Source organism: Convolutriloba macropyga, chromosome 15 (genome assembly GCF_964194025.1).
Source record: "Convolutriloba macropyga chromosome 15, txConMacr16.3, whole genome shotgun sequence".
In the NCBI taxonomy this organism is placed as follows: domain Eukaryota; kingdom Metazoa; phylum Xenacoelomorpha; order Acoela; family Convolutidae; genus Convolutriloba; species Convolutriloba macropyga.
In genome coordinates, this window is record NC_134482.1 from 2,751,360 (window position 1) to 2,775,320 (window position 23,961).

At 34.5% G+C, this 23,961-nt stretch overlaps 1 protein-coding gene across 1 annotated transcript; it reads left to right on the plus strand.

Moving 5' to 3' along the window:
* The first annotated feature begins 263 nt into the window (after positions 1–263).
* On the plus strand, positions 264–16,842 carry LOC142354007 (phospholipid scramblase 1-like). The gene is made up of 3 exons (XM_075406258.1): positions 264–528; positions 14,352–14,646; positions 16,377–16,842. The coding sequence occupies exons 1-3, from the start codon at positions 337–339 to the stop codon at positions 16,607–16,609; spliced, it is 720 nt and encodes a 239-aa protein (XP_075262373.1). The 5' UTR covers positions 264–336; the 3' UTR covers positions 16,610–16,842.
* The last annotated feature ends 7,119 nt before the right edge of the window (positions 16,843–23,961 follow it).

A 23,961-nucleotide genomic window follows, 5' to 3' on the forward strand; every position in this document is an offset into this window, starting at 1 on the left:
AGTTATATATATTTATTCACGTGGAAATAGCAGTCTAATTACTTGAGCCGTTTAGAGCAAGAGGCAGCATCTTAGTACCGGTAATTGATTCATCAGAGCATTTGTAACGCAGTTCTACAATCAAATTAGTCTTTTTAACGCGCAAACAGGAAGTGGATAAATTGTAGTCACAAACAAAAGCACCGCGAACGGTGTTTGCGTTCTTAATAAATGGTACACTGTTTTCATAAATATACATGTCACTAAAAGCGTGAGTTATTTATAGTAGTTTTTATAATTTACCACTTGGTTAGATAGTTTACTTTTTCGAGGTTTATGCTTTGAAAGCTGATTACAATGCAGATGCAAAATACACAGTACTCAGACTGGATGGCTAAGCCCCAGGGCATTCCGGGTTGTCCACCTGGATTGGAGTACCTAACGCAAATAGACCAGATGTTGGTGAGGCAGAAGAAAGATTGCATGGAGATATTTACTGGTTGGGAGCAGCGAAACCGATTTGAAATTAGAAATGCACTCAACCAAATGGTAAGTTTGAGTTTGTTCGTGACCAAGGCAGCTTTTGGAAGCAAATAACAATTACAGAGTATTGGTTTTCTATCATTTTAAGGTGAATTTTTTAATGTGAATAGGTAATATTAAGTGAGCAAATAGCGAGACATTCTTTTTTCGCATGAGAAGTTGATATCAGTAGTAAGAAATGGTGGAGTCTGTCGCTCAGTTTTCGCATCATTTTAAACTAACCTAAATTACATGTATGGAATGATGCATTTTCTGGACGACAACCCCCCCCCCTCTCCTTTCTTACTAATATTGTATATTTGCATAGAGGTTTATTGTTGCTTGATGTTTTCGATGTCGTTCTTGTCGTGGTATCATTTGATCACTCTATCAACAGTTCCAAATGACACGAGCAGATGGGCGTTCGAAACTTTTTGCTGGCCTGTTTTCCCAATTTTGGTTGATCGATCTCGTTTAAAATCTCTTGAGAAAGTGAATCGATCGTTGAAGAGACCTTTTCATTTTTTTGCCTCGAGAATCAAATGCCCGTAAAATCGCTGATGTTCATTCCAATTTCCCTTCACATATTTTAGCCTGCCAATCTTTTTATACATATTCTAGGTAATTATGTTGGAAATTTTTACTTCTGATTAAGGACAGATATTTAACAATCTAGACCTTTTGATAAATTCTTGAAATATTACTGCTGAAAGCAATATTTCGAGAAATACTTTTTTTGCTCTTAGGTCTTCAAATATTATGAGAACTTGATGAGAGTTGAAAAGTTGTTGCAGTCATTTGTAGAAATTAAATAAGCACCGATTTTAGCTTGGTGCTTAAAAATTCTCATTTTAAGGCGGAGAAGGGATTCATAATAAATCCTGATATCTATATAACCGCTACGACCATTAAAAAGGCTCTCATGAAAACCTGAGTGAAGTTTAACTCTGAGTGAAACTCATTAAAGCAGATCAAACAAACCGTTTCACCGATGTCTTAATGGATTGTTTTAAATTGGTAACTTCGATATTCAGTTGCGGACACAACCATGACGATGAATCTGTTTTCGTCTTTCCCCTCTCTTCGTGCATTGAAGGAGCACATCAACCTTTTTGAAGTACGATTTCGAAGATTTTGCATAAATTTTCAGTTACTTTATATTTCTATTTCAATAACGTAAATTAACACGGCTATGACTTATTTGAATCTGATTTGAAAACACGATTGAGAGGACCAGCTACCAATTGGTTCCGGCAGAAAGCGAAGTGAAATCGCACTATTTAAAAGTCCATCAAACTTCAATTAAATCTTCTCTGAGATTTTCTTGTTTTTTGATCGAAAAATAAACCAGCAAAACACAAGGGTGAAGCAAGGAATATCGGCAGTTAGTTTACTTCTAGGTAAAGTTCTGATATTCCGATCGTTGAATGGATTATAGTAACTTCTGATCTTTTTTCTCAAGACTAATGTAATGCATCTGTACACATCGCTTTCTAAACAGTATTTGTTGCCGCCTGTCCTAGTGAAAATATCAGTTACAACCAATATAAAGACTTGAAAGTTTGAAATTAAGTGGATATAATTTTTTAAAGAAATTATCAAACTATATATACGGTTAATTTTTGTTGGATTAGGATTAAACAAGAGTTGTTTGCAGTTTGAAGCTAAAACATCCGAGTCACTGAAATTTAGTCATAAAGAAAAAAAGGAAACAGGATCATGTGAAAACTTAAATAACTCCGACTTACTTTTAAAAAAAACTTAGAAACATTGTTTGCTAGTTTATGAAAAACATAGGAGTGTTAATATCACTGAAGTACGATTTTATTTTGTTTCGTTGACCCCCTTGTGTGTTGGCAAGAGTCAGATTCCCGCAATTGATGGTCAGAAGAGAACTATTTGGTTACGCTGAGAAAACAATTTAAAAAATTGCCAGACAAATTTTCTCTTGATTAATCTGCTAACAATTAACCCAATAGCTCTGACTTTTTTTGCTAATAAAGATTATCATTATACTTGGAAAAATTTTATGTCAACCTTTTAGTCTTCAAATCTATCAATAAAAAAATTACACGATTGTTCTCTCCTCTTAACAAGAGACTGCTTTGAAGTGAGCTTCTGTCTTTGAGCTGTATTGCGTTTATCTAGCTGACGCCGTTTTTATTCAAATTTCAAAAGATTTGGTCATAATCGACATCGTTACTTGGTGTTTTAAAGAAACTTGACTTTCAAGGTCACACAGAACTATAAATTTGAAGCTAATCGGTGGTTCTATGTTTTTTCGGAACTCTTAAATATTCAGTCCAATTTCCCTATCTTCATTACGATGCAGAGGTATACCCAAATTGTCACGGGCAGATATGCCTGATGCGTGTATCTCGTGTTCGTTTTTACTATGTTAATACATTGAAAGTGGAACAATATTGCGGAAACAAGCTACTTTAGCTCAAATAGCTACTTTTTGCATGCTCAAAATGCGCACGATTAAAAGATACCTAAATTGAGCGGAAACGTGCTACAAGATTTGTTACCTACTTTTTGCACCGAATGTTCTTTTTATCGCAAAATTGGCGGAACCCCTTTTGCGAAAAGTAAGATACAAAGGATGTCTCCTAATTTCGTTCATTGTATGTATCTAATTTTCGAGCCACTTTTACTAAGGCGGAAATTTTGGGGTATACCTCTGCATCGTAATGTTCTCTGGTCGTCTTTAAATAAAAGGTTTTGAATTGTATCATTTGGTAAAAAGGATATTGCTTTTTCTATTAAATCTTCTGTAAGATTTTCTTGTTTTTTGATCGAAAAGTAAACCAGCAAAACACAAGGGTAAAGCAAGGAATATCGACAGTTAGTTTACTTTCTAGGTAATTTTCTGATATTCCGATCGTTGAATGGATTATAGTAACTTCTGATCTTTTTTCTCAAGACTAATGTAATGCATCTGTATACATCGCTTTCTAAACAGTATTTGTTGCCGCCTGTCCTAGTGAAAATATCAGTTACAACCAATATAAAGAATTTAAAGTTTGAATTTAAGTGGATATATTTTTTAAAGAAATTATCAAACTTTATATACGGTTAATTTCTGTTGGATTAGGATTAAACAAGAGTTGTTTGCAGTCTGAAGCTAAAACATCCGAGTCACTGAAATTTAGTCATAAACAAAAAAGGAAACAGGATCATGTGGAAACTTATATAACTCCGCCTTACTTTTAAAAATACCTTAAAACATCGTTTGCTAGTTTGTGAAAAACATAGGAGTGTTACTATCACCTGAAGTACGATTTTATTCTGTTTCGTTGAGCCCCTTGTGTGTTGGCAAGAGTCAGATTCCCGCAATTGATGGTCAGAAGAGAACTATTTGGTTACGCTGAGAAAACAATTTAAAAAATTGCCAGACAAATTTTCTCTTGATTAATCTGCTAACAATTAACCCAATAGCTCTGACTTTTTTTGCTAATAAAGATTATCATTATACTTGGAAAAATTTTATGTCAACCTTTTAGTCTTCAAATCTATCAATAAAAAAATTACACGATTGTTCTCTCCTCTTAACAAGAGACTGCTTTGAAGTGAGCTTCTGTCTTTGAGCTGTATTGCGTTTATCTAGCTGACGCCGTTTTTATTCAAATTTCAAAAGATTTGGTCATAATCGACATCGTTACTTGGTGTTTTAAAGAAACTTGACTTTCAAGGTCACACAGAACTATAAATTTGAAGCTAATCGGTGGTTCTATGTTTTTTCGGAACTCTTAAATATTCAGTCCAATTTCCCTATCTTCATTACGATGCAGAGGTATACCCAAATTGTCACGGGCAGATATGCCTGATGCGTGTATCTCGTGTTCGTTTTTACTATGTTAATACATTGAAAGTGGAACAATATTGCGGAAACAAGCTACTTTAGCTCAAATAGCTACTTTTTGCATGCTCAAAATGCGCACGATTAAAAGATACCTAAATTGAGCGGAAACGTGCTACAAGATTTGTTACCTACTTTTTGCACCGAATGTTCTTTTTATCGCAAAATTGGCGGAACCCCTTTTGCGAAAAGTAAGATACAAAGGATGTCTCCTAATTTCGTTCATTGTATGTATCTAATTTTCGAGCCACTTTTACTAAGGCGGAAATTTTGGGGTATACCTCTGCATCGTAATGTTCTCTGGTCGTCTTTAAATAAAAGGTTTTGAATTGTATCATTTGGTAAAAAGGATATTGCTTTTTCTATTAAATCTTCTGTAAGATTTTCTTGTTTTTTGATCGAAAAGTAAACCAGCAAAACACAAGGGTAAAGCAAGGAATATCGACAGTTAGTTTACTTTCTAGGTAATTTTCTGATATTCCGATCGTTGAATGGATTATAGTAACTTCTGATCTTTTTTCTCAAGACTAATGTAATGCATCTGTATACATCGCTTTCTAAACAGTATTTGTTGCCGCCTGTCCTAGTGAAAATATCAGTTACAACCAATATAAAGAATTTAAAGTTTGAATTTAAGTGGATATATTTTTTAAAGAAATTATCAAACTTTATATACGGTTAATTTCTGTTGGATTAGGATTAAACAAGAGTTGTTTGCAGTCTGAAGCTAAAACATCCGAGTCACTGAAATTTAGTCATAAACAAAAAAGGAAACAGGATCATGTGGAAACTTATATAACTCCGCCTTACTTTTAAAAATACCTTAAAACATCGTTTGCTAGTTTGTGAAAAACATAGGAGTGTTACTATCACCTGAAGTACGATTTTATTCTGTTTCGTTGAGCCCCTTGTGTGTTGGCAAGAGTCACATTCCTGCAATTGATGGTCAGTAGAGAACTATTTGGTTACGATGAGAAAACAATTTAAAAAATTGCCAGACAAATTTTCTCTTGATTAATCTGCTAACAATTAACCCAATAGCTCTAACTTTTTATGCTAATAAAGATTATCATTATACTTGGAAAAATTTTATGTCAACCTTTTAGTCTTCAAATCTATCAATAAAGAAAAAAATTACACGATTGTTTTGTCCTTTTGACAAGAGACTGCTTTGAAGTTAGCTTCTGTCTTTGAGCTGTATTGCGTTTATCTAGCTGACGCCGTTTTTATTCAAAATTCAAAAGATTTGGTCATAATCGACATCGTTACTTGGTGTTTTAAAGAAACTTGACTTTCAAGGTCACACAGAACTATAAATTTGAAGCTAATCGGTGGTTCTATGTTTTTTCGGTACTCTTAAATATTCAGTCCAATTTCCCTATCTTCATTACGATGCAGAGGTATACCCAAATCGTCACGGGCAGATATCGCCAAATCGTCGCGGAACCCCTTTTGCGAAAGTAAGATACAAAGGATATCTCCTGATTTCGTTCATTGTATGTATCTAATTTTCGAGCCAATTTTACTAAGGCGGAAATTCTGGGGTATACCTCTGCATCGTAATGTTCTCTGGTCCTCTTTAAATAAAAGAATTTGAGTTGTATCATTTGGCAATAAGGACATTGCTTTTTCTATTTGTGCTTTGTTGAAGTTTGTCGCTGAATATACCGTCTTTGTTACGAAGGATAAATTAATTTGTTTTAAACCAAATCCCTGAAAAAATCTCTGAAAACGTTGTGCCTAAAAAAATTAATTTTTGAGCTAATATGGATATAACTGCGGTTGAGTATGCGTGACAAATACTTTGGGAATGCCTATTTCGATTAGGTTTTTATCTTGTTCAATAATTTCCTGTTTGAAATCCAGATTGTTTCGGTTCTATATATCAATATTAAATTTTTATTTAGATATTAAAAATGTGTCGGAAGAAATGTGATTTTGTTCTCCGTCTTCTTCACTCAATGTAGCCCATTTAATCTTCTAATAAAGTTACCCAGGTTGATGTTTCCTTGATTTCATACAAGGATCATATGTGATCTCATACTATCCATAACTGATTTCGGAGCGATCCAACTATAAAAACAAATGAAATCATTTGTGGCTCCGGCATCAATATTTATCGATGATCTTGATGGTATGAATGATGTGATTGATTGCTGGCATCAATATTGGGTGAAATGCATTATTGTTGAAGCTCAAGCTTCAATTTTTCAACGATTCCTAATTTGACTTCTTTTGCATGATTTGATTTCTAACTTTAGCTCATGTTTCCATGCTAATTTACCGCTGAAACCAAAATTTGTGAATTCACTATTGTCAAATCAATCTTATAAGTAAGTTGGTCAACAATCATAGATGACTAAATACAAAATCTGACTTTTGATGCTGAAAAAATCAGGGAAAACTGATGCTGCTTTATGGAAGTCTCTATTGATATTACAAATGTTTTTTTTAACTCGAAAGATGGAAAGCGTGGTTTGATTGTATTCCATTGCTGAGTTATTGCAACTATATTCCAGTTTGTGTGGAGCAACTTGCATTTTTTTCAATTTTGTTTTTCGGTTCTTGGACAAACAGAATAACAAGTAAACTCAGTATATAGTAGTTAATCATTACGCTTAAAGTTTTCCCACATGATTAGTTGATGTTAATCAGATTGCATCAAATTAGTAGCGAGTACTTCCAGCGCATCATACTACCAGATTAATGATTTTATACTGCTATTATTGAAGTTCTACTGACTTGTTTGCGTCACCACTTGTACTCTTCTACTGACAATTGATTTGAATATTTTCATGACTCAAGGTTAACGTTCTCTCAAATGAACTTTTTCTAACGTATTGCTTTTCTGAGTCTTTACAATCGATATCAGCAAAATTATTTTCTAGCATTTTAGTCTTCACATATTTTCACGTTGTACAATCTTTGATAACCATTGAGGTATCATATCAGTATTGAATGCTGCTAGTATCAATTACGCTCGGACTAACACTTGACACGCTTGTGCTATAATTCTCTTTTTGTTTTTCAAAAAGCTCAAAATTGTAGTGGTTTCTCTACTCTGATAAAAGAATATATTCTAATCCAATTAATGTGTGCTGCTCTAATCTGATTAGTAATCCATCGGTCAGATTGGGCATCCTCGAGCGTTTGCACAAAGTCTTAAGATTGTATCCTCATAACTACGTTTATAAAATATTTGACTCGTTATAAATCTAAAACATGTAAATACAACATAGTTATCTAACTGGAAATGTCATTTTTAACTTTATTTCAAAGTGTGCATTACCAAATAAACAATTTCTTCATTTGTTGAAGGTTGCTTGTTCTTTGCTTTAAAAAGTTAGGAGAAATGTGATTTCCTCAAGAACAAGTATTGAAATGTGGTTTATGGGGAATGTTCTTTAGAAAGTTTATCTAGAGCATATGTATCTAGTATATTTAAATGATGTACACCTGCCTTAAATAATAATATGTAATCCTGATATGCTAATTTTCTACGCACAATGAACTAATATGAAGAATTAAATTTATTTCTATTTAGATCTTTCATATCAATTAATTCCAGGTCATTAAATTACTTTTTCCAGAAAAGTTTTAAAATTTTTTTAAGCCGCCGTCAGCCTCTCAACGGCTATTATTTAGGCGCTCTCCTTTTTTACAATTCAAAGAATTTGAATTGTTTGGGGCGCTGTCTTAAGATCTGTTCACAGATTTTTATGATTTTTGAAGTCCAATTAGTGTAGTGATTTTGGTCACTCCGAAACAGGAAGTGGAGCGAAAAAGCGAGTGGTTTTGCGGTGTAATTTTTTTTCACTCGAATTTTAGGGTAGATTGACAAAATGGTGCTTGAACAAATATTCGCTTTCTCGCTAACGGGTTTTTGTTCACATGTGGCTTTTTGAGATCCATTTTTACTTTTTTTTCCATTTTATCTGATTTTTCCTCTAGTAGTTTTCCGAGTTCATTCATAGTCCGTTCTAGGTCTAGTAGTTGTTTAGTCAATGAAAGTTCTTTGAATTGTACGTCAAGACTTGTGCTGCTATGTTTTTTTAATTCGCTTCACCTTTTGATCACGTTTTTCGTTATACATTTGTCAGGATTTTCACGTTTGACTTGTCACTTACCTCACTCATTGTTTCAACTGAATGGATTTTAAATTCTTTGACGCATTGATTTACGCAACGCAGTGAATACGGTCAATGTCAAAAAGCAAAATCAAAAGAACCGGAATGAACCGATAAAGTCCGGTCATTAACTCAGTGCATGAGGTCATCAAAGTTCATCAGAGCAGTTGCTAGCTGATATTAAAATTAAGCGTAATAGCTTCAGGTTTTAAAGCCGAATTAAGTTTAGTTTTAGAATCTAATTGAAACTGCACATGGAATTAGAACACTTTTTGAGACTTAAGAAAAATTTCTGTAAATTCTATCTTTTCTTTTTCTGTTTCAATTCCGATGTGCGTCAACGGCAGCTATTTTCCGGCAATCTGCTGACTATGTTTAATGGTGTTTTTGGTGTCCATAACTGAAGAGGTGCGTAATTGTAAATTATGTTGGCCTCTGCCACTATAGAATGAACTGAAAACCTATTATTCTTCCTAAGAGTGGAGTTTTAACATTTTTGATAGATGTTGCTTTTTTATTTGCAAAGTGGAGAGCATCTCGTTTTTGTAGGGTGAAGAATCTTTACTTAGTCAGCAACAAAAATAGATTACATAGGAGTTTTTTAAAAGATAATGCGCTGGTGAATTTTCATTCCTAATTTTGAAATCTGTAGAGTTATGTTTCCTCCATAACTTGATTCTTCGACTGAAATGTTTCTCCCGTGTTGTAAATAATATTTTTTGTGTTTGCAAGAAAATGATTGTTAAATATTGTAATCGGCCTAAAAGCCTCCGTTTAACAGGAGAATCTATTTTGTCCGAATTACTTATTTTTCTTATAGCAGTTAGAACTTCTATTCCGCAAGTAATCCGGTGTAGTATCTTTCACTTTTTCATTAAACGTCAGTTCGCTATCTATGGTAGCGCCAAGTTATTCAACCGTAGTGAACTGTGTAATATTGTCGCCGAAATTAAGAAGTCTTCGATTATCGTTCCTTTTGCTGGCAACAATATTTTGTTATTTTTATCCACTTGTCAATGTGATTCTGTGAGTCATTAATAGCTTTCGAAATATTTCGTTCAAGACGTGGTTTTGACAGGTTTTTATTCTTGTCTGAGCTAATAAGAAATTTATCATAAGAACAATGAACAACTGAACTAGTTCGAAACGATAGTTGAAAAACTGTTCGCTTAAATATTAAACATCACAGGGCCTAATTTTGCACCCTGTGGAACCGTTTTTAATGCTTATCCAATCTTATCTAATTGCATTTAAAACAACCCTTTACACTCTGTTAATTTTTCGATCAATACGTTTTCTTGATTTTTTTTCAATTAATTGTCCATTTAGACTCGCAATTTTTTCTATTGAAAATATAGTCAGTTTTCAGTGTTAAATTTTTAGACAGAAATGCGTCGGTTTTTGAATATTGAACCGCTTAATTGCCGTAACCATGCATCTCTGCATTGTTTTGAATTTTATCAATGTATTTTATATATATGCTTGCATGGCGTGATCATGATAAAATTTGTGTATGTTATTAATACCGCATGAAATTTTTCACTGTAGTTGTAGAGTGAGAAAATGGTGTTCTAACCAAAATTAGCTTTCTGAATTACGACTATTTGATCACGTGCGGCAATTTGACTTGTTAATAGCCGCACAGCGATAGCTGGGGCTATTATTGGCCTTCTCCTGTTTTTCTACAATTGAAAGAATTTGAATTGTATTGAGGAGCTGTCTTTTTTTAAGATCTGTTCACACATTTTATGATTTTTGAAGTCAAATTGGTGTAGTGATTTTGGTCACTCCGAAATAGGAAGTAGAGCGAAAAAGCGAGTGGTTTTGCTATGTGAAATTTTTTCACTCTAATTTTAAAGTAGAGAGAAAACGGCGTTTGAACAAAATTTCCCTTTCTCGCTAGTAATTTTTTGTTCAAATGCGGCATTTTGACATTGATTTTCTGTTTTTTTATCTGATTTTTTTTGGAAATGGATTTCCCAATTCACTCATTATCCGTTCTAGGCCTAGTTTTTTGTTGAGTCAGTGAAAATCCTTTGAATTGTACATCAGGCCTTGTCCTGCTTTGTTTTTTTTTATATAGTCGTCAAGATTTTTTTTACGACCGTATGACGTCACAGCCACTTCAAATCTGCTTTTTGTTAATTCGTTCATGCAATTTTAATTTAAGTGCGTGTGTGACGTCATTTTTCGTTCTTAGTGGAGCGAGTTTTTTGTTCATTTGCGTGATTAAATTTTTGGTCACACGTGACTTACCTAACTCAAAAATGACTTCCTCACTTTGAAATTGACTTTTATTTACTTTAATTCAAAGAGGTAAGGTCAAGTGAATGTGTGCCACTCTAAATGAAGGTTATTTGAGAGTAGCTAATAGAGGCAGCATTAATTTATACAGATTCCTAATCAAAATGTAACATCTCAGCCTGACTTCCTGCACTCTTGTTTTCTTGATTTTTGGTTGACCTAAATTGCTGCGGATTACTTTGCCGGCGGTCGGAGATTCGAAACCCTCATTGGTCTTCAATTTTGTCCACCCGTAAAAATTATCTAGGCTGCTGCCCCTCAATTAAATTGCCCCACCTGTTGTTTGAGACCAATTTGTCCGAGTATTGTCGGTTCATGTTAACTATCAAAACTAATCGAATATTTAGATTTTCTTTTTGATAGCTGCTATATATTGATAGCTGCTGTATCTTTGATAGAGTTGAACAAGGGTATTACAGGTCTGCTGGTTGTTTCAATGTTGTCGCACTCTCTTCAAAGCAGGTTATGCTTTGTTTCGTTTTTCTTTGGCAGAACTTTTCTTGCTCACAAATGACATTTCAAAGTGATCAGTTGAAGACTAGGCCTCCAATTAACCTTAGAAAGAGAAGAGAACGTTTCCATTAAGTCTCTAATCAATATCGAGAGCTATTGCGATCTTATTGTGGTTTTTTTACAATTTAACGAATGTTGAAATCGCTAAGGGATCGGGATAAACCGATGATTTTAACTGGAAGTGCACTTCGAAGATTTTCTAAGTCAACAATGTATCGAAATTGCTGGAAAACAAATTCAAAAAGATTATATTACTTCATTATTTTATTGATCTGAAAGTTTGAAGCAGTTATTGTAAACTTTGTCTTTGAAATTTTTCCACTCTAATTTTAGAGTAGAGAAAACGTTGGTTGAACAAAAATTCGCTTTCTCGCTAATGGTTTTTTGTTCACATCCGGCAATTTCACTTTGATTTTTACTTTTTTCTGTTTTTGGATTGGATTTTTTCTAAATGGTTTTCCAAATCCATTCCTAGTTTATTGTTTGAACCTAATTTTCTTTTCCTGTTAGTGGTTTTTTGTCTATATGCGGCAATTTCACTCTGATTTCTGTGTTTTCCATTTTTCTTGATCGGACTTTGTTCCCAATGAATGTTTTCCCAATCCATTCATATTTCATTATAGGTTTCTTTTTAATTTAGTCAATGAAAATTTTAGGTCAGGACTTGTGCTGCTATGTTTTTTTTCGTCCTCAATATTTTAGTTACGACCAGATGAAGTCACAACCACTTCAAATCTGCTTTTTGTTCATTCGTTCAACGAAAATGCGTTTGTGACTTCATTTGTCACTCTTAATGGATTGAGTTTTGTGTTCTTTCGCGTGATAAAGTCCTTTGTCTTAAGTGACTTAACTCACTCTCAAAAATGACTTCCTCACTCTGAAATTGACTTTTCTGTTGTTTAATTCAGAGATGAGGTCAAGTGAGTGTCAGGTAAGATAAGGTCACTCTAATTGAAGATTAATTGAGAGCACCTAATAGAAGCAGCAATAAGTTATACAGATTCTTATTCAAAATGTAACACCTCAGCTTTTGATAAGACATCTGTTTTTCGTCGATTTTTACTATCGTTTTGCGAATGTAGATCCACGAAGCTATTGCGGCTATTTTCTGGCAATCTGCTAGCTATGTTTTTTAATGTTTTTTTTGTCTTACGTAATGGGTTTACTTATTTCCACTAATTTTGCTCTAATTTTCTGTTTAGTCACTGAAATTTTGTAGTTTAGGGCTTACCGTGCTGTTTTTTTTTGTAGTTCGTCGTCTTTGTATATTTGTTTCGACCGTTTGATCGCTTTCCAAACGGGGGGACTTTTTCTCGGTGACTTCTATCACTCAGCAATTGATTTTGTGCGTGTTACGTCATTTGTTACTCTATTGTTAGGAGTTTTTGGTCAATCGTGTGATACTTTTTTGTTCTTTTGACTTACCTCGCTCCTGAAAGTAACTTAGCACTAACTTATTATATATAAATAGATGTAACGTCCTATATAGTTCGTTATCTATAAAAGTGATATCATTCCCTATTTTATTTCATCATAACCATATTTGGATCTTAAACTTTAATACCTTTTCAAGAATGTAAAAATTACTTGTTTAAACCTGATATTATAAACATTTCAAGTATATCTGCCAAAATCCAATTAAACCACTTACTAACCGGAAAAAGTATCTATTTGTTTTGTCCCATTACTACCAAAATACTGTAAACAACTGCCTTATCAAGTGCTATCATAATTATTTTCGATCTATTATTCTCTTACCTGGCGCGTGCTGGCGCAATCTTGTTACATACACAATCTTGATATGTTCTGACAAGAATTATAATTTAAATTATTAAGCTGAAAAATTACAAAAGGGCAACCAGAAAAAATTAATATAACGATCAGTGCGATAAATTGATTCTTTTAGTCAGAAAACTTCTTTCTCGAGAGTGAGAATAAAAAACTGTCGGCCCTGCTTCGAAGTTAAAACGCTCGCTATCCATATAGTAAATTAATGAAAACTTTAGTTTCTACATACTTCAAACCCCGACAATAGCACCTTCACAATAGAGAATACATGAAAAATAATGGACGTCATCAAAACTAGACAATTACACGGCTATTCTGATTGAAAGACATTTGCGTTTGAATTTTGATTTGAAAGTGAGCATATCTGAAACCAGAACTTTATTGGTTCTTTATTGGTTATTGGTCTTGGCGTTCTCTTTTAGCCAGGAGTTTCAGCGATCTGTATGGCGGCTTTTAACCGGCAATCGACCGGCTATGTTTACTGTTTCAAATGAAACCGTGACATTCCTTTGCTTTAGGAGGCAATTATTGTAAACTTGTGTGTCTATTTTATGCAATTTTTTATTTCACTTCTCGAGTGACTTCTCTAACGCGTGACTTCTTGATTTTTGATTGACTTAAATTGCTGTCATTCAAATAATACAAATAAGTGATTCTAAGCGAAGAGATTTCGAAGCTTGTAAATTTCCGATTTCCTGTAATTTTTTGAAGTGATTGTTTTTCCTGTTATGACCTGCTAGTGCTGAGTGCTTTTTTGACTTCTCACAATTTCTAGATCACTTTGATAAATTTGAAAAATTTCCGGGATTCAACGTGCCAAATTATGTAAACAAAAGTCAGCTCGGAGAGCCCGATGGTGTAGGTTTTAGTTGTAGATTGAAAATGAACGCGAACTCCGAATATGAGAATAAACTACGATATTTTCTTAATTAAACTTAGAAAAGCGTGCCAACTTTCGGTTGGGCAAGATCAACCCGTTCTGTATTGATTTTGGATAGAGTGGGCTATATGAAAGTTCTGACATTCAGCGGAACTCGAGAATCGGGTTGATCGAGAAAACGCGATTACTCCCATTTTCATAGAAAAGTTACACTATGAACCTGATGCGATGTCATCTGAGACGCTATTGTTCCATTTCCTTCTGTGATTTTGAAATCTGTTGGAAGATTCCACTAATTGCTATGATGACTATGATTGAAAAAGGGGTCCGAAAGCTACTACGATTCAATCACAGCTCTAATGGGTTTTTGTTTTAGTTTTTCTACGCACAAGAGGAGTCGACGTGTTTCCAACGTCAATGCTGTGGACCCAACAGGGGATTCGTGATCCATGTCACTGACAACTTCGGACAGGAAGTGCTGAGATTCAGACGTGAGTTCAGATGCTGTGTTGGGTGTCCGTGCTGTGCGGATTCCTGCAACTGTGCATTTGAGGTGTACGTGGAAACGGCAGCTGGGGAACCGATAGGAAAAGTGCGCCAAGGGCAGTCTTGTTGGGTTCCGGAGTTCAGAATAATGGACGGACAGGGTAATCAGACCCTGCATCTCCAAGGTAGATCCCATTTTATCTTTATCCCAATATTTCTATTGTTAGTTTTTATCCTACTCAAATTGTAATGTTTACTGCTCATTTAGGATATCAGAATTATGAATCTCCTATACGATTATGTAGATTATTGGTGTCCACCAATTTAAAGGTTGTTTTGTTTGAACGATTCTGCACAATTTTTGCCAGGTTTAAATTCATGATAATTTAACCCTTTGAACCCTCATTTTCAATTAAGGTCGCTTACCTTGTCTTGTCGAGGTTTTCTGCTCGATGAGCAGTACTGCTCTTCGGAAACCCCTCCAGGCATTATTTAACATTCATTGTTTGATGTTATTAATAGCCGCACAGCGATAGCCAATATCAAAGAATTTGAATTGTATTGGGGCGCTGTCTTTTTTTTTAAGATCTGTTCACACATTTTCATGATTTTTGAAGTCAAATTGGAGTAGTGATTTTGGTCACGCCGAAACAGGAAATGGAGCGAAAAAGCGAGTGGTTTTGCGGCGTGAATTTTTTTCGCTCTAATTTTAAAGTAGAGTGAGAAAACGGTGTTTGAACGAAAATTCGGTTTCTCGGTAGTGGTGTTCACTCTGATTTCACTCTGATTTTTACTGTTTTTTCGATTTTTGGATCGGATTTTTTTTCTAAATGGTTTTCCCAATCTATTAACAGCTCATTCTAGGCCTAGGTTTTTGTTTGAATTAAATTTTATTTCTCGCTAGTGGTTTTTTTGTTCACGTGCGGCACTTTGATATTGGTTTTCTGTTTTTTTGTCTCATTTTTCTGATTTTTTCAAAAATCGTTTTCTCAATTCACTCATAGTCTATTCTAGGTCTAGTTTTTCTGTTTAGTCAATGAAAATTCTTTGAATTGTACGTCAGGACTTGTCCTGCTATGTTTTTTTATTTCGTCGTCATGATTTTTGTTACGACCATATGACGTCACAGCCACTTTTTGTTCATTCGTTCATGCAATTTCAACTGAATTGCATTTGTGACGTCATTTTTCGTTCTTAATGGAGCGAGTTTTTTGTTCATTCGCGTGATTAAATTTTTGGTCACACGTGACTTACCTAACTCAAAGATGACTTCTCACTTTGAAATAGACTTTTATTTACTTTAATTTAAAGAGATGAGGTCAAATGGGTGTGTGTCACTCTAAATGAAGCTTATTTGAGAGCAGCTAATAGAGGCAGCAATAACTTTACAGATTTTTAATCAAAATATAACAGATCAGCCTTCAATGAAAAGACGAATTTTTTTGGTCTGTCTTTTTTACTGTTTTTTTAGACTGCCGATCTACGAATCTATTGCGGCTGTTTTCTGGCAATCTGCCAGCTATGTTTGATATAGCTAGTAAACTTCAATTCAATTCAATTCAAATACTGCGCTTATGTATGTCTCCAGTGATATTGAGATCTGCGCAAAGTAGTGCCGATAACTAATTCAAGTGTCGTGTTTAATGCACCAGGTTGACATGTTTAATGAAGCTGCATAGTCCCTTCTCAAGTGCTAAGAACCGTTCTCAAGTAGATTTTTCCCTTTACAGGACAATACATTTGTAAGTTGTCAATTTTGAAGAAAGACTAGCCTGGCTTTCCGGGTATGCAGCAAAGCAGCCCGTTGATTCCATTTTCAAAAATTATTCCATTTTTTTGGTTCTTTGATTACTAAATCCACAGAAACATTATTTCCAGAGTAGTAGCCGGAATAATAATTATTATTATTATACAGGGCCATGTTGCGTGTGCGACTGTTGTGCGGACTTTGAGATCCAGACACTGGACAAGAGCCAGACTATCGGGACAGTGAAGAAGAAGTGGAGAGGAGTGGCGACTGAGATGTTCACGAATGCCAACACCTTCACCATCAACTTCCCGATGGACTTGGATGTGAAGGCCAAGGCCACTCTCATGGGGGCTGCATTCCTCATCGACTTCATGTTCTTCGAACAGCAGAACAATTAATAACTCATTATTACTAACTAAAGTAAATAGTCAACCATAAGCACACACATACACACACTCGAAACTATATATATTTGGAACTTTTTCTCCCACTTTTCTTCCATTGAACAATATTATAGTACCCGTAAGCGTATGTAAGCAAACTGATAGTAGTTTTTGCCTAAACATTGGTTTGAGTATCCTTAGAAGAGGTGGGAATTGATGTTAAATTGGTTAAACATGTGAGGTGGCTGTGAAATATTTTTTAATAGAGGGGCATATTCTGGCGGGAGATGCAGTTCCATATATTTTGTCACTTACCAGGGATCTACCTTCCTTTTCTCCCGCGTGAAGAGAAATTCATTTGCGCACAATCAGTGGATGCACTTCATTATAGTTTGTTTTGGTAATAACAAAAATCTTGAACATTTGCCTTCACTATTGGACTTTACGGGTTAAAAGTTTGTTAACCCCTATAGCGGTTTAATGAGAGAACCCATGAAATGATGAATAGAGTTCAATAAGTTCAAAGGTTGTCAAAAGATTGCTCTAGCAGCAACAATTCAGAAGTACAATTTCAAGATGGTACAAAATTGAAGTATTTATTATTAATATTCGACGTTGGGAGAAAAGGAAGGAAACAGACTTTGTTCATCAGCAAGAGTTACTTTGGCATTTCCAAATGATGCATTAAATAAACAGGAATAGTCCATATCGAATGATCAACGGCTGATCGAATAATCCTTGCCGAATAATCCTCAACTCATGAAGATTCATTTGCGCTTTTGTATTCAATTCTATCCTACTTAAACATTTATATAAAATTGTCATCCTAGATTAGTTACATATGTTTAAATTGCGAATGACCCCTTTTACTAATCTGAGCATTTTCTTGGTGAAAACATGCACCTGTTTTTTTTAAAGTGCTGGCCATTAAGCGGACTGCAAATTCTTTGAATTTTGTTAACCTAAAATTTTGTGTAATAATTAATTAATTGTAAATTTAGGGTGTAAATGTAAATAATTTTATTTTGACAGTCTCGTGGCATAAATCCTAGCATTTCAGTCATAATTTGTTTCTATTAATTTCGAAGAGTTCTAATTTGCGACTGATTGACGAGCTTTTAAGATCTTTCATTCTATTTGTCGAGAAATTGTGGTGCAGCAACATTGTCAATAATGATTCGGCTTTTTGTGATTTGATCTCTGCTGTGTTGTAAGGTACTAAGAGATACAATGTTGAATTGCTACCAATTATCGATCACTACCAATGAATTACAGTGGTTAGTCAGTGGTAATAAAATGCACATCTCAGGCCAATTTTGCAAAGGTCATTTCTACTTTAATATTTCCAAATTTGTTCTTAAAAACGATCCTAAAGATGGAAACATAAAATCTGAGCGCTTTCTTTTGTTAATTAATTTCAAGATTATGACTGAGAAATGATCGTTGTAATGATAATAGTGTTTTAATGTGATGATTTCAGCGTATTTAAGCTTTGGTGTTGCAGGTTAACTTGATAACATATCAGCTGCTGGTGCATGGATTGTTACTTTTGTGTGACTTATCCAAAGTTAGACCAGCCAAACCTGGCTACTGTTAGAGAACGTAGATAAGATGGAATTACGATTTTATATGATAAATGCATTTCACCTTTTAACCGATTTAATGGATTTTGTATAGCAATTGTCAACTGTCTATCCTAAATCTGTCTTAATTCTATCCGAAATTTTACTTTTCGTTTTGATCCTTTTTGACCGAATTCGGAGACAAAAATGAGTTAGCACAGTATAGGCGGTACTGACGTTATACTGAAATAAAATGTATTGAAGTAGAAAGTTCGGAAAAAAATTGGAAACCTCCAAGAAATAGATCTCTTTGATAATCGCAGAGATCAGTGCAAAGTAAATGCCATACCGAAGCTGAAGGTTTTGCCGGGTTACTCATTTAGTACGAAATTTTTATCAATTTGATCATCAGAGCCAAAATACGAAAAGTAGTTTGTTTTGGAGACATTTATGGTGTGAAGGTCGGTTCTCAGAGACTGACTCCTGACCCCTCCCACCACTCTCACCCTACTTCATGCTGCTCTCTACCAATTCCCACCCTTGCACATTCTTCCACCCGTAATCTAGCGCGCTCGCCCACCCCCCGCTCCACCACCGTGCCCCTGGGCACTGCTCCCGCCACGCCCCTTCAAGCCTCCATAAACTAGACGACGAAGTCAAAAGCTCGCCAATTATTGAGAGCTTGCACCGTTAAATAATTTCAGAAACCAATTACAAAATTGAATTTTCGTTTTTGTTTCTATATTTGTTTTGTTTCTATATTTGCGTTAGAAATTTGAATATCATTATTAAGTGATTTAGGAGTAAGTGGTATTGTTTTCAATGCATTTTTAACCACTTCATGCAGTCAGATGTGACAAACTGCAAAGAAGTGGCAGTTTCGGATTTTTAGAACTGTATGGAGGAGGAAAGAAAGTGATATTAAAATTTTATGGTGCGTTTGCTTCCCTTTTTAAACACCGATGGGAACAAGTTTGCTAGAGAAAATAAGGCAGTCAGAAACTTTTTTAATATTAATAGCCGCACAGCGATAGCTGGGGCTGTTATTGGCCTTCTCTTGGTTTTTTTACAATTCAAAGAATTTGAATTGTATTGGGGCGCTGTTTTTTTATGATCTGTTCACACATTTTCATGATTTTTGAAGTCAAATTGCAGTATTGATTTTGTCCACGCCGAAACAGGAAATTGAGCGAAAAAGCGAGTTGTTTTGCGGCGTGAAATTTTCTCGCTCTAATTTTCAAGTAGAGTGAGAAAACGGTGTTCGAACAAAAGTTCGCTTTCTAGCAAGTGGTTTTTTGTTCACATGCGGCAATTTCACTTCGCTTTTTACTGTTTTCTAATTTTTTTGGATCGGATTTTTTTCTAAATAGTTTTCCCACTCCATTCACAGTTCACTTTATGCCTATTTTTTTGTTAGAATTAAATTTTTATTTCTCTAGTGGTTTTTTATTCTCGCTAGCGGCATTTTGACATTTCTGTTTTTTATCTGATTTTCCCAATTCACTCATAGTCCGTTATAGGTCGTTTTTTGTTTAATCAAGGAAAATTCTTTGAATTGTACTTCAGGACTTGTCCTGCTTTGTTTTTTTTTCGTCAAGACTTTTGTTACGACCATATAATGTCACAACCACGTCAAGTCTGCTTTTTGTTCATTTGTTCATGCAATTTCAACTATAGTGTGTGCGTGACGTCATTTTTCGCTCCTAAGGGAGCAAGTTTTTTGTTCATCCTCATGATTAAGTTTTTGGTCACACGTGACTTACCTCGCTCACAAAAATGACTTCCTCACTTTGAAGTTGACGTTTGTTTACTTTGATTCAAAGAGAAAATGTCAAGTGAATGTGTATCACTCTAAGTGAAGGTTATTTGAGAGCAGATAATAGAGGCAGCAATAACTTGTACAGATTCATATTCAAAATATAACATCTCATTCTTCAATTAAAAGACTTATTTTTTTGGTCTGTCTTTTTTACTGTTTTTTTTATAAGACTGCAGATCTACAAAGCTATTGCGATTATTTTCTGACAATCTGCAAGCTATGTTATTGTTTAGGCATTGTATCGAAAGGAACGCTGATCTTCTAAAAGCTTTTTTAAAATAATTGAAGTGCCTTGCAAAACAATTTCTGAAGACAATAATAGTGCAACGAAAAACTTTGTCACTATTTAAAGTAGGTTTTTTCTACTCTCGTTTTTGCCAAAAGAAAAATATTTACTGGATTCATTTTTCTTTAAAAAAAGTGCAGGACAAATTAGATGTCAAACTGATAAAAGCAAAAGTTGGTTTTTGGAAAAATTTTTGTTGCTAACAAATTGATTCATCTCAAATTAGAGAATGACCAATTAGATACAAATATTGTAAATTGGTTATCAAATTCTATTTTCTGAAATGATTGATTTTGCTAGCTTAGGTTTAGTAAGACTATCATCACTGGGCGATGAAGCAGGGGGAATTGAGGTTTGGTGCATTGAAGAGGGAGGGGGTCAAACATTATTAGCCGTTTTTAATACCATTAGTTTATGTCTCCCCACAATGGTTTTGCTCAGAAATTTTGGACACATAGAGACTGGTAATGCTCCATGGGAACTGCTTATCATCTTAGCGCCCTCAACTTTCATAATTTATGTCACGAAATGTTGGTAGTCACACAAAAAATCAAAAAAATTTGGTAGTACGGAAAATAGCATTATAGAAAACAGAAATCAAATAATTTTTGTTTGAGAGCTCCTAATACTCTATTTCAACTGTCTTTTTTGTAGCTCTGCTATATCGCTTGAAAGAAAACAACACACAAAGCAGTCTGCTTTGAATTGAATCTGCTGTGAAATCACTCGGAGTATATTCCCAGATATCAATCTTCGAAGCAGTAAATTACAATTGGCATTCACTTCAGGTTTTTTTTGTTTTCAACCTTTTTTTCCTAAGCTAAACTGAATATTTAAGCTGTCGGCCTTAATTTGCATGTCTAGATGAATTTTGCTTTCACTTGTTTTCGAATTAGTCTGAATACAAATTTGGCTCACCACAATTAGAACGTGGCTCTGTTGATCTTTCTTTTAGAATTTGGTATTTGTGAAGTCATTTTTTGTGAGCAGATTGAGTGTTGAACATTTATTGAACTGATTTATTTAATTGAAAATTTTTTTGATAGTTTTTTGATTGGGCATGAATAACTTTTTGAATCTCACAAATAATTAGCGAGAAAAATAGAAAACAAACCAAGTGAAAAGTTTTCACTTAACTGCTAATTTGAATTCGTATTAATAGCTCTAACACTTTATTGGCTCTACTATAATGTTGATTAATTGTATCAAGCAATGCTGTAAAAAAGACAACTCAAAACTAAAAAATCCCTGAAACAAGGTTGTAAAAAGTCGGCTTAAACTTGGTCAAGCACAGTTGTTCTATAATCAGAATTTCTCTATCTCGTTTTGGATATTATTGTTTTTCAATAACCACTAGAGCAAGTTAACGTTAACCTTTTCTCCAATTATAAGTATTGCAAGAAAGAAAATGGTTATTCAAAACAACTGACAAACTTCTTGTCTAACAAAGACAAATGAAGTGTGAAATAGGAGGGGAGAGTGACCTCTGGATGGAATTGGGCGTTTGCTGGAAATGAGAATTCACAGGGCTTTACTTAGCGTCTGTCTAACGCACACCAACTAGTTTTAGCTTGTGTTTTCTGTTTCGTATCACAGGCAAAAATATGCTCTCAAAAAATAATTTCAAGTATTTCTGACTTTTTCTAAAAATCATTATTTCAACAATTGTCCTGTTCAACAGTTGTAAATGTTTTAGAATTCTGAAATCAATTATAACCCTAGTGCGAAAATTTTCTGTTCATTGAGCACCTGGATTCTAATTTGGCACAAGTGTCAGCAGCTGAACTCAAGTGGCGACAGTTCACTACTAAAAGTCAAATGAAAACGGCAAATTTAGTTACACCCCGCCCCCAACCCGAGCCGGTTGTAATAGATTCGAGCTCCCAATTATCGTTCAAGGACAATTCTTTCGATGTTGGTTAGTTATGCTTTCAGAAGCCTGTACTTTAAAAATATTTGGTTGCAGAAAAAATTCCAGCTGATTTTCTCACTCAAACCTGACGAAAATCTATGGTAATTTCTATGGCAATGGTTTGACGTTAAGAAGTGGGACTAGTCATTATCTGCTTTTTTAATGTCCCACCTTAGCGTGCTCATATTATTTGCGGACCCTAAGATCACGTATTGTATGAACAAAGAATTACTCTTTACTAAGTAAAGGATCTGATCAAATTTGTTCTTACCAAATTTGTTTTTAGTGGGGAGAATAAAAACAAACATTTTACAAGTGGAGAATTAAAAAAAAACGCTGATGAAATGAGATTCATAAACTGTTGTATTGATAACCACCGTTATGTTAACCAAGATAATTGTCGAGTTGAAAGACTTTGAAGAAAAAGTAAAAAGGACCATTAGTTTACTGCCAACCTCAAGTAACCGTAAACAACTAATACAACGAAGCCTCTGCCTAAAGTAAGGAGGTTGGAACTCAAATACTCAACACTAAAAAACCCTGAAACAAGGTTGTAAAAAGTCGGCTTAAACTTGGTCAAGCACAGTTGTTCTATATTCAGAATTTCTCTATCCCGTTCTGGATATAATTTTTTTTCAATAACCACTAGAGCAAGTTAACCTTTTCTCCAATTATAAGTATTACAAGAAAGAAAATGGTTATTCAAAGCAACTGACAACCTTCTTGTCTCACAGAGACAAATGAAGTGTGAAATAGGGGGGGGGGACAGTGACCTCTGGATAAAATTGGGCTGTTGCTGGAAATGAGAAATCACAGGGCTTTACTTAGCGTCTGTCTAACGCACACCAATTAGTTTTACTTTGTGTTTTCTGTTTCGTATCACAGGCAAAAATATGCTCTCAAAAAATAATTTCAAGTATTTCTGACTTTTTCTAAAAATCAGTATTTCAACAATTGTCCTGTTAAACAGTTGTAAATGTTTTAGAACTCTGGAATCAATTATAACCCTAGTGCGAAAATTTTCTGTTCATTGAGCACCTGGATTCTGATTTGGCACAAGTGTCAGCAGCTGAACTCAAGTGGCGACAGTTCACTACTAAAAGTCGAATGAAAACGGCAAAATTAGTTACACCCCGCCCCCAACCCGAGCCGGTTGTAATAGATTCGAGCTCCCAATTATCGTTCAAGGACAATTCTTTCGATGTTGGTTAGTTATGCTTTCAGAAGCCTGTACTTTAAAAATATTTGGTTGCAGAAAAAATTCCAGCTTATTTTCTCACTCAAACCTGACGAAAATCTATGGTAATTTCTATGGCAATGGTTTGACGTTAAGAAGTGGGACTAGTCATTATCTGCTTTTTTAATATCCCACCTTAGCGTGCTCATATTATTTGCGGACCCTAAGATCACGTATTGTATGAACAAAGAATTACTCTTTACTAAGTAAAGGATCTGATCAAATTTGTTCTTAACAAATTTGTTTTTAGTGGGGAGAATAAAAACAAACATTTTACATGTGGAAAACTAAAAAAAACTCTGATGAAATGAGATTCATAAACTGTTGTATTGATAACCACCGTTATGTTAACCAAGATAATTGTCGAGTTGAAAGACTTTGAAGAAAATGTAAAAAGGACCATCAGTTTACAGCCAACCTCAAGTAACCGTAAACAACTAATACAACGAAGCCTCTGCCTAAAGTAAGGAGGTGGGAACTCAAATACTCAACACTAAAAAACCCTGAAACAAGGTTGTAAAAAGTCGGCTTAAACTTGGTCAAGCACAGTT